Consider the following 10,943-nt stretch of genomic DNA (forward strand, 5'->3'; position numbering starts at 1 on the left):
GCCACCTCCCCCCAGCCCAGGTGGGTCCCAGCCCCAGCCTGGCCGTGGGCACTGCCGGGGACGGGGCACCCACAGCTGCCCCGGGCAGCCTCTGCCGGCGCCTCCCACCCTCACGGGGAACAATTTCTTCCTTACAGCTGATCTAGATCTCCCCTCTCTCAGTGCAAAGCCTTTCCCCCTTGTCCCCTCGCTACAGGCCCTGGTACAGAGCCCCTCTCCAGCTTCCCTGTCGGCCCCTTTAGGCACTGGAAGGTGCTGTAAGGTCTCCCCGGAGCCTCCTCTTCTCCAGGCTGAGCCACCCCAGCTCTCCCAGCCTGTCCCAGCAGAGATGCTCCAGCCTCTCATCATCTCCATGGTTTCTTCTGGACTCACTCCAACAGGTCCATGTCCTTCTTCTGTCGGGGGCCCAGAGCTGGGGCCACTGCCTGAGGCGAGAGACCACCAAGTGGTTCTTCAGAAAGACGAAAGCAGATGAGACAGGACACCGTGTGCTGGAAAGCCTGAATCAGCCTGAACCTGCTGTCTCTGCTTTAACGCAGGGACAGCTAAAGCAGTCTGGTAATGTAAAAAAAAAAAAAAAAAAGTCTTTTTCCACTTACTGAAGTAAATCTGCTCAGTTGTGACCCGAGGCCACGCCACTTGGCAAACATTTCTGAGGTTTATACCGATGAAAGCATGGTTGCATAGATTTTGCTTTCAGTGTTCAGAGCTGCAGTTCCTGCCCCGGCAGCAGAGGCAGCGCCACATCTGTGTTTCAGCTCCAAAAGGTTTCAGTCAAAGCTTTGATTTTATCAACTTCATCTGAACACTGATCAGCTGAGGTGCAGTCTACCCAGCTGCCCAGAAAACTCCACAGTGCCAGTTCTGGAATAAATTTCCAAGTTTTCTTCACCTGATCCGACTGCGCTGGAGGAGCACACTTTAGGACAGGCAGGTAAGCCCGAGTGGGGCTGAGACCCAGCGCAAGCAGGACAGATGCAGCACAGCAGCTCAGGGCAGCGCACGCAACCATCATCCTCCCTGCAGCAACAGCCGCTCATCAGCTTTGCCATCACGGCAGAGAGCGTTACCGCAGCTGACTGCTACCCATCACCAGAGATACACAGCACCAGAGAGCGTGTTTGTGGGACCTTTCTGTGCTTTTCTGAATCGCCTCCTCAGCTGATGTCACCAGGCAGACCCTGTCACTCCCAGCAGTGGGCACAAAGCCCCACCGCGAACCCACGCTGCCACAACCCACCCACCCCTTCCCAGCTTCCCAGCACCACCCCACGGCCCCTCACGGGACCAGGACCGATCCTCCCAAGCCACCCCCCGCCCCTCTGCCTGTCCGGCCCGGGTGCCTCCGCAGTGCTTTAGCAGGGAAATTGGTAAGTCACCCTCCTACGGCACAGCAGCAAGGGGGCAGAAATCATAACTTTGGAATATTTTATTAGAAACAAATCCATCTCCGCAATTTTGGACTAGACACCCCTGAGCTTGGTGCTTTCTAACTACAGCAGCATTTAAATCAAAGCCAGCACAGCAGCACCAAGTGGTAACTGGGGTGTAGCCACTGTGCAAGGGCAGAGTAGCAAGCTGTAAAAGCTGTCCTGGAAGGGACAAGCACTCTCGGGCAGCCAGCACAGAAAGGCTCCACCACAGCATTCCTTCACACCCATGAAGCCTCCCTGGCACCCGTTCCAGAGCTGTGTGTAAAAGAAACAAGACTGTGAAAGACAAAAGGAACTCCAAAGGAAGCCCTCCGTCAGGAGCACAGCACTAACATGTCTGCTTTTCCCAGAAAAAAAATCTGGCTTCCAGATTAAAAGTTTATTTCTTGCCGTACTGCAGAAGCAAAAGCTCACACTCTCAGAGCGCTCCAGCCACTCATAGAGAAGCTTGTCAGCCTGGAACTGCGTGGAAGGCTTAGATGAAACGCTTCCAGCTGCCCGTTTGAACTCCGAGGCAGGATGCTCCTGTGAAGGAAGTTACCTGGGGACAGTGAACAGCCTCAGAAGTCCTGATCACAGGTAGCCGAGGCTCACCAAGGATTAAGGACTGAGTTCCAGTGTACCAGGTAAAGCTGAATACACCACACGAAGCAGAGAGACTTTAAACTGAATTTTCCCACATTCCAGATAGAAGTTCTAACACCTGTACTTCAGGCAGCATGCAGAAGTCAGGAAAGAGATGCTCTGGTATATAACCTCCCCCAAACCATCAGCAATCACAGGTCATTGACAGAACTACACTATGGAGGGTGGTGGCATGTGTATCCCCAGTAGTTACAGCCAACAGCTAAACACGCAGGTGTCCTGAAGCACGAGGACAGCCAGCTCTGAAAGAACCTGCCTTCTGAAAGCCTGGCACCAGCATGGCATAAAGAACGCAGGGAGAGTTACCGCCTGTGACCACACAGCGTAACCTGCTTCCAGAGCTGTGGTGCAACCCCGGCTGGCAACCCAGCGCCACGCAGCCGCGCACGCACCTCCCACCCGGGCACGGGGGGAGAATCAAAAAGTGAGAACACTCATGCGCTGCGACAGAGGCAGTGTTAATAGGGAAAGCAAAAGCCAAAACGCAAGCAAAGCAGAACAGGGAACTCGTTCACCCCTCCCCACGGCAGGCAGGTGCTCAGCCATCCCCAGGACAGCAGGGCTCCATCACATGCAACGGTGACTCGGGAAGGCAAACGCCATCGCTCCAAACGCCTGCCTCTTCCTCCTTCCCCCAGCTTTATATACTCAGCACGACATTCAGTGGTACGGAATATCCCTTTGGCTAGTTGGGGTCAGCTGTCCTGGCTGTGCCCCTTCCCAGCCTCTCGTGCCCCTCCAGCCCTCTCACTGGCGGGCCTGAGAATCTGAGAAGCCTCTGACGATACAAACACCAATTAGCAACAACCAAAACCATCGGTGTGCTATCAGCACTGTTCTCATAATAAATCCAAAACACGGCACTGCATTGCCTACTAAGAAAACTATCCCAGTTGAAACCAGGACACCCAGTTGCATGCCCTCCTCCGAGAACAGCTGCCTAGTGGAACGGGCAAAAACTGCAAGCATGACCCTCTGCTGTCACAACAGGAACTGCACTCCTCGCCACAACATCCAACCGCCACCCTGACTCGTTTCTTGTAAGGGGACTTTAATCCACCCGGTAGTTAAAACGTGCCCAATTTTTCAGAGCTCCTTAGCAAGTGTGTCTGGGGGGGTTAACTCTGTGCTTTTAAAGGTGCCTGTCGCTCAAGCAGCCCGCCGGAAAGGCAATAATTTAGAACAGACTATACTAGCGTTTTTACATGGAAACTTTTATTCTCATTGAGACTGTACATTCAAGTCGCACATACTTTTAAGTCTTTGATGGAGGTGGAGCATGGGATCACAACAGCCTGGTCTGTTTCAACAGTTTTAAGAGTTTATGCCTCAAAAGTAGCCAGGAAACTTGTAACTATTTCTTTCAACTTCGCTTCTGTCTGGTCAGAGATCTTCCCTTCGGTCCTGTTGAAAGAGTTTAGTTACACATCTGACACAGGAATAGATACATACATAGTCAACCCCTAAGACAAAAAACCCCAACATCTTAACAATGAACCTTCCGATTTCTAACAAAATTAGCAGATTTAACATGTTTCCATTTGATGCATGAAGCCATACACCTGATACTAACGTAGCATCCCTTCTCCTAAAAAAGTTCGTCCTGTTTGAGAACGAAAGTTTGTCAACAAAGCTGTACGGATTTCAGCAACACTCTGCCTTCTACAGAGCTGTGCCTCAGGGGTGGAAGGCACATAATGTGATTCCTGACAGAAGTCAGGAGCAGTTTACAGGACTATGGAAATACTCAATCCCCAAAAGTCCATTCAGCAGCAGGGAAGAGAGCGAGCAGCACTTAATCCACATTACTTTAACAGCTTAAAGCTGTCAAAAATACAAGAACTGAGCAGATTAAGCGATTTCAGTATCAGATTAAAAGGAAAGTATGCAAGGAAGTTCATTTTAAACATCATCTGGATTTCCTAAGTAAAAACTGCAGACATGAAGCTGAGCTCTGGACAGCAGTGCAAGGACAGCAGGAAGGGTGATTTAACCTTCAGTCCTGGTACAGGCAGCTTAAGGCTTGACGTTCTAGGTCACACTAACAGTTCAGTGACCATTACCTGCACTCCAGCCATCAAGTCAATACCCTTGGGATGAAGTAAGACCATACCTGATTGTGGAGAGGAGGGCCTGGTGCTGGCTCAGTACATGAGCTAGGAAAGCACTCTCAAATTTAGTGATTTTGCTGGGCTCCAGCTTGTCCAAGTGACCTCTTACACCAGCATAGATGACTGCAACCTGTTCCTCAATAGCCATGGGAACTGCAGGAAAGAAAGCATTCATGTCACTGGTAACTCTTGCAACAGGACACGTCATTACGGCAGAGCCCTCCTTCAAAGATCAATTGCACATCTGCAACACGGCTCAACTAAGTCTGCATTTACCATGTCCACAGAACAGGCATGAGAAATGCTGCCGCAAACACCAGCCTCATTAGCACAAGAGACTGATGGGAAACACAGACCTGTTACATCTGTGATACTCACCATACTGTCCTTGTTTGAGAAGCTCTGTCAGACGCACACCGCGGTTCAGCAGCTGTTGCGTGGCAGCATCCAGATCAGACCCAAACTGAGCAAAGGCAGCTACTTCACGATACTGAGCCAATTCCAGCTTCATGGTACCTGCCACCTACAACACAAGATGCAGGTCTGACCGAATCCAACCACCTTTTAAACAAGTGTAGTAGTTTGCAGGTTATCTTCAGCTGACTGTTGTCACTATTCAGCTTTGCCTTGCATACCAGTCAAGCGAATCTCAAGAATGTGACAGATGAATATATGAATTTCAGCTTTTGCCTTTTAACATAGGCATGCTATTTCTCCCTCAAAATGGTGACAGTTGATAGTAAACCTCTCTAAATCCACATCTGGACTAAGAGCAAGTGGCTAACAGTATTCTCTATTTCTAGTTAGACTAGCACCCACTTCAGCAAACCTGAAACCTAACAGCCCTGCATCTTTTCCCTTCTTCCCCGCCTCTCTCAGCAGGCAGTGGCATTACTAGAGATCCCCAAAGTCTGTACTAATTTCTAAGGAATCCAAAGCTTTATTCCCTCTCTATTTCACTCTTTAGAGTGAAACAGGTGAAAAAGCCTCCACACCACTCATCTCTAGTAAGAGAAGGAGCAGCACCTTCATGCTTACCTGCTTCATAGCCCTGGTCTGAGCAGCAGAACCTACACGGGACACAGACAGACCAACATTGATGGCTGGACGGATACCTTTGTAGAACAATTCAGTTTCCAAGAAAATCTGTGGGAGAAAATTATGTGTTATTATCTTGGTCAGAAGCCTGGAAGCCTCCTCAGAAACCTGCCAGTTAGTTACACAGAAGTACTGGCATGTGAAGAACTCCCACCTGTCCATCAGTGATGGAGATGACATTGGTTGGAATGTAAGCAGACACATCACCAGCCTGAGTTTCAATGACAGGCAAGGCGGTCAGAGAGCCACCTCCAAAGGAATCATTCATTTTGGCCGCTCTCTCCAGCAGGCGAGAGTGTAGGTAGAACACATCACCTGGGTAGGCTTCACGACCAGGTGGGCGACGCAGCAGCAGAGACATCTGACGATAGGCAACAGCCTGCATGGTATAAAGAAAGGTTTCAGAATTCAGTAGCTCATTTGAAATTGTGAATTTCTGAACCTGAGGTGATCTTACAACTACAAACACCAACATTAGGTTATAAGGCCTATAAACAATGTTTTCTGACCTGTTTGGATAAGTCATCATAGATGATTAACGCATGTTTTCCATTGTCTCTGAAGTATTCCCCCATGGAGCAGCCCGAATAGGGAGCCAGATACTGAAGGGGTGCTGCGTCAGATGCTGTGGCAGACACCACAATAGTATACTTCATGGCATCTGGAAAGAATTGGGAGACAAACACCACTGAGTATACTACCTCATCATGCCTGTAATCAGCAAATACAACGCACACATGAAGTACTAGTTGCTGGTACAAGCCCAGGCAGCATCACTACGTTGTTACAGGAAATGACCCCTGTACTAGATTAACATGTCCAGTAGCTCAATTAACTCAAGAAGTTTGAAAAACAAGTTCATGGCAGCTAACGTGTAACACTTGTAGACTATTCTACCATTTAAAATTAAGTTTAAACTTCCACTAAGACACAGTTTTGTTCTGGAAGTAACTCAGCCTGGAAGTCCATAGCTTCCTGGCTGCTGCAAGGCAGTGTTGTTTTATAGTCCCAAATTAATTATTTTAATTAAAATGTGGGGATGTATTCCTGCTAGGTATGACTCTGCTTGACCAACAGGCAAGAAGTAAGGTGCCTTCTCCAGCAAGCTCTGTTGCATATGCAGCCTTGGTCAATGAGATCACTCTTTCTGAAAAGGTGCTATCATTTAATCCCTTACATTTGGGCAGTAAAGTCTCTCCACTCAATATGCAACTGCCATTCACACTGACTTGCATACATATGAAACAAACGCCAAGTCCATAAATACTTGTAGATCACAGCTTGTCATCAGGCCTGCCTGACTGCCAAGAGGAAGCTCTCAACTCTGCTGGAAAAAAGAACAAAACAAAAAACCAAACACAGGCTGACTTGTCCAGAAACAATTCAGCCACTTTGGAGCCTCATACTAGTCTTCTAATGTGACGCAGCAAAAAGAATGGGGTTTTTTCCCCCCAAATAACTGAAAGATTTCTTGTCCACAAAAGCAAGTAGTTCACTCAATAAGATTTTTGTCTATACTCGCAGCTAGTATTCAGCTGTAGTCACAGTAGTATTCAGCATTATCACGAGAACAGGATGTTACTAGTTGCCAGGCTCAACCACCTCCAGAAATCTGTACCTGCATCAGTGAGCCTCTTCACCAGCTGAGCAACAGTAGATCTCTTCTGGCCAATTGCAACATAGATACAGTACAGCTTCTTTTTCTCATCTGTTCCATCGTTAAATCGTTTCTGATTGATAATTGTGTCAATTGCAATTGAAGTTTTCCTGCATAAGACGGAAGTTGGTAAGTTAAGCTGCCTGTGGTTCTCCCAACATCTACAGTTTTGTGTTCAGCGCTGTGCATCGGCATATGCCATGCGCAACTCTTTCTTTAAGGAAACATGTTTAGCTTGGGCGTTTAACTCACCCAGTCTGCCTGTCACCAATGATGAGCTCACGCTGGCCACGACCAATTGGCACCAAGCTGTCCACAGCCTTAATACCAGTCTGCATAGGTTCACGCACAGAGATTCTGGGAATGATCCCAGGGGCCTTTAAGCCAACTCTCCTACGCGTCTTAGATGTAACAGGACCCTTCAAAGAGGGGAAAACAACTGTTGCAGTCTGTACCACAAAGCTACGGGCAGAGGCAGTAAACACCTAAGCTACACTTACCTTTCCATCAATCGGATTGCCCAGGGCATCTACAACACGGCCCAGCAGCTCTTCCCCAACTGGAACATCCACAATGGCACCAGTCCTCTTCACAACATCCCCTTCCTTGATCAGTCTGTCATTACCGAACACGACAACACCAACATTGTCGGGCTCCAAATTCAAGGACATACCCTAGGACAAAGATCACATTACCCTGAGAAAACCCAAACCCACATTTATGAAAATTTTGACAGTTTAATACCAATGTGATTATTCTACAGCATATAACATTTAACATAATGTACTGCAATCTTATTTGTAACAACAGTAAACATTCTGCTTTTAGGCACACTGAGTGTACACTCTTCCATACTAGTCAGAGAACCTGCCTAAGCCTTCAGCTTAGTACAGAGACTGCAGTCTACCATTTCAGTCATTTATCTCTCTAAAAAGAATGGAAAAGATAAGCAGGATTCAGATGCAACACCTCTCCCTTGCCCAGGAGCTGGACAAGGGAAAAGCACTGGCTTCTTCTCTGTCTGAAGCCAGTTAGATTATTAAAAATACTGAAGAGTTGTTGCAGTACTCTCAGAATAGTCAGACAGTTTTTAACTCTAGTCTACTCTTAGGGCTGTACGAAGTCAGCTAACTGCACCCAGTTTTGAAACACAGAGGCTATTACTCAACCGTAAACAGAAAAGCCAGCCTGAAACCAAAGAAAACAAAATCCAATGCCAGATCAGTTCTTATAGAGACAAATAAGCTCCATGTTGGCCAAGATTCAGATACAGATACTGAAAGTGAAGTGTTACAAATTCAAAGAATATTTGCTTTTTGCAGTATTACTTCAACCAGCTGATACATATTAAAGTTGCGATGAAGCCTGTAGAAGGTACCATACAGGTACCTCCAAGTAGTGTCATGTTCTCCTTAAAAACAGTCATCTCTATTTCCAAGCTAACCGAACTGTTTTAATGAAAGCTTACCTTCAGTCCAGAAGAGAATTCAACCATTTCTTCTGCTTGGACATTTCTTAGGCCGTACACACGGGCAATACCATCACCAATTGAGAGCACACGGCCAGTCTCCTCAAGTTCAGCAGAGGTGTCAGCTCCCAAAATACGTTCCTCAAGAATAGAGGATACTTCAGCAGTACCTGGAAAGACAGGTTTCAAACCAGATCTAGCACATTAAGGCACAGAATGAATTTGGTAAGCTTGTCTTGAATTCACAAGCCAAGGTACCCTTTCTCAGGTATGCCACAAGGTCTAGGCAGCAACACTCTTCCTTACATAGGATGCATCAGATAAATAACAGCTTCTGTATTCACAGACAGTAAAAGCAGCTTCAACTCATCATTACGAGCCAGCATCAATCAAAACACTGATGCCCGTTTAGTTATCAATTTTTTTCATTATGTCCTGTGCTATTACCAATCTCTACCTCTAGAAAGCAATCAGATTAACTAATTAGCCTTAGCTCAGAAAGAACTGACTTGCTAGCTCTGCTTGCTGAGCATTTACTTACACTGGAGGCAACAAAACACCCTGTCAACTGATGTGTAATCCAAGATCCAAATATATTTAAAGGAGCTCCATACACTTAAGGAACAAGTTGTTCAATATAAGCTGTAAAAACACATTCACCATCTTCCTCAAACTTGTTTGGCAGCGTACCTCCAACAAATTTTTCTTTCCTCAGCTAGGTAACAGTAATACTGTGAAACTTATTTCCCAATAGTAACTTTAATCACCCTAAACCACTTCAAACTGCATGTAAACCACTACCAAAAATACAGCTATGCAGTGCCACTGCCTCCCCTAGACACCAAGATACTGGCAGCAAAAAAGTTATCCTCAAGGACACAAGGTCAAACCCCACCAGGCCTGGGGAAGTCATCTGTCCCTCATACTCATACAAACAAGAAAGGAAAACTGGAATTTGAGATCTATTTTTTCAAATAATTCTGCAGGAGTTGAAGACGTAATCAAATCCTCATGAAGCAGGTAAACTGTGTAAGCCAACTTATGTGACCACTCCTTTGGTTTGGGCATAATCGGAATAATTAGAGTGACATCTCCTGGATGTGACTATGTAACATAGTTCAGTTAAATACTATCAGTAACGTCCTCAACTGACACACTCACCCCCTCACGCTCCAAATTCCTTTTTGTCTCATGGAGCAAGTTCTTAAACCACATTTTTACATGAAGACCTTTCTCAGACTCACCAGTTTTCTGAAAGCATGTTTTGGAGGCATGGATGTTTCTTGTAGCAACAAAAGCTGCACCCAGGGTGTTTCTGGAAATCTAAAATAAGTAATTTTTTCAGTAACAGTGAGATTTTTTCAATCATTCATAAAAAAGTGTTGAGATAAAACACTGAAATTTTTCATCATGAGCTTATACATTTAACGCATCTCAGTTTTGAGATGCCCCACTCACAAGTTGTAGTTATGGACCCACGTCCAGCACAACCAAAGCCAGAAGGTAAAAGAGATTGCTTTAAATTTACTTGCTGCATTTTTCTGCATTGCACTGATGTCACCATCACTGCACTGCAGCAGCTCCCAAAGCAACACCTCCGCTCCTTTGCCACTTTTGTGCTGAACACCTAAAGCTTAAGGCATGGAAGAAATCAGCGCACCCCTCACGGTTCTGCACAAGGGAGAAATATGATTGTTTCTTCCAAAGACTGTCCTTTCTAAGAAAAATCTAACTCCAAAATGTCTTTAGCTATAACTAGAACACATGCTTGCAGAAAGAAATAAGAAATCTTTGATAATGAAAGCATTAAAGTATTATAATCCTATATCCCAAGCAAAACTGCCAGTGCAGTCTTATGCAGCGTTAATGCTACTTCACTGACAGCCTGGGCAGGCCTCTGCTCCGTTCACCTTCACAAGGGACACCGGCCAGGAACGGATCCTGATAGATCTTTTTGCACCCTCGCTCTCCCCACAAACACAGGGGAAAAAGCACCTCGCTGCTCAAATCCCTAATCCTAACTGAGAATTAGCGGCTTTCAGGCATTAACCTGAACCCCAACACTGCCAATCCACACCCCCGGGGAAAGACACATCGTCCCCGAGACCACCACCCAGGAGGTGACGGGACCCTCGCCCCCTCTCCAGGAGCCGGGCCCCGCTGTCACCCAGCGCTGAGCGAGCTCCCCTCACACACGCCGCCCCAGTCTCCCGAAAGGGGGAAGCCGCGGCCCCTCAATGTCACCGCGGCCACCAAGATGGCGGCGGCGGTGGCGCCCGCCCACCCCGCCGTTCGCCCTAGGGAGGGAAAAGCGCGCTCACCAGGCCAGCCTGCCGCGGCAGGGAGCGGGCGAGGGCGGCAGCCACACGGGCGGAGAGCATAGCGGCGGCGGCGACTAGCAGCTCCTCCAGTGAAGACTTTAAGCTGAAGGGTGGCGGCTGCCGGCCCCGCGCTCTCTCCACAAAATGGCGGCGGCGTGCTCCGCCCCTTTTGGCGGCGAGACCACGCCCGCGGGGCGGGGCGAGACCCGG

The 10,943-nt window shown here is 47.5% G+C and overlaps 1 protein-coding gene across 1 annotated transcript; it reads right to left on the bottom strand.

The window, feature by feature from the left end:
• Positions 1 to 3,271: 3,271 nt before the first annotated feature.
• ATP5F1A (ATP synthase F1 subunit alpha) lies at positions 3,272 to 10,891 on the bottom strand. The gene is made up of 12 exons (XM_037373127.1): positions 10,734 to 10,891; positions 9,657 to 9,735; positions 8,413 to 8,582; positions 7,445 to 7,618; positions 7,197 to 7,363; positions 6,906 to 7,054; positions 5,797 to 5,948; positions 5,442 to 5,666; positions 5,228 to 5,335; positions 4,568 to 4,712; positions 4,192 to 4,342; positions 3,272 to 3,482 (listed from the first exon to the last, which is right to left on the bottom strand). Exons 1-12 carry the CDS (start codon positions 10,791 to 10,793, stop codon positions 3,401 to 3,403), a joined length of 1,662 nt encoding a protein of 553 aa, XP_037229024.1. The 5' UTR covers positions 10,794 to 10,891; the 3' UTR covers positions 3,272 to 3,400.
• Positions 10,892 to 10,943: the final 52 nt, after the last annotated feature.

This window comes from Falco rusticolus, chromosome Z (genome assembly GCF_015220075.1).
Source record: "Falco rusticolus isolate bFalRus1 chromosome Z, bFalRus1.pri, whole genome shotgun sequence".
Lineage (NCBI taxonomy): Eukaryota > Metazoa > Chordata > Aves > Falconiformes > Falconidae > Falco > Falco rusticolus.

Coding starts and splice junctions, on each gene's coding strand:
- ATP5F1A (XM_037373127.1), bottom strand. CDS start 10,793: ATGCTCTCCGCCCGTGTGGCTGCCGCCCTCGCCCGCTCCCTGCCGCGG. Junction 7,364..7,444: donor GCAATCCGATTGATGGAAAG/GTAAGTGTAGCT, acceptor CCCTCTTTGAAG/GGTCCTGTTACATCTAAGAC. Junction 5,949..6,905: donor GAAGAGGCTCACTGATGCAG/GTACAGATTTCT, acceptor AATTCTTTCCAG/ATGCCATGAAGTATACTATT.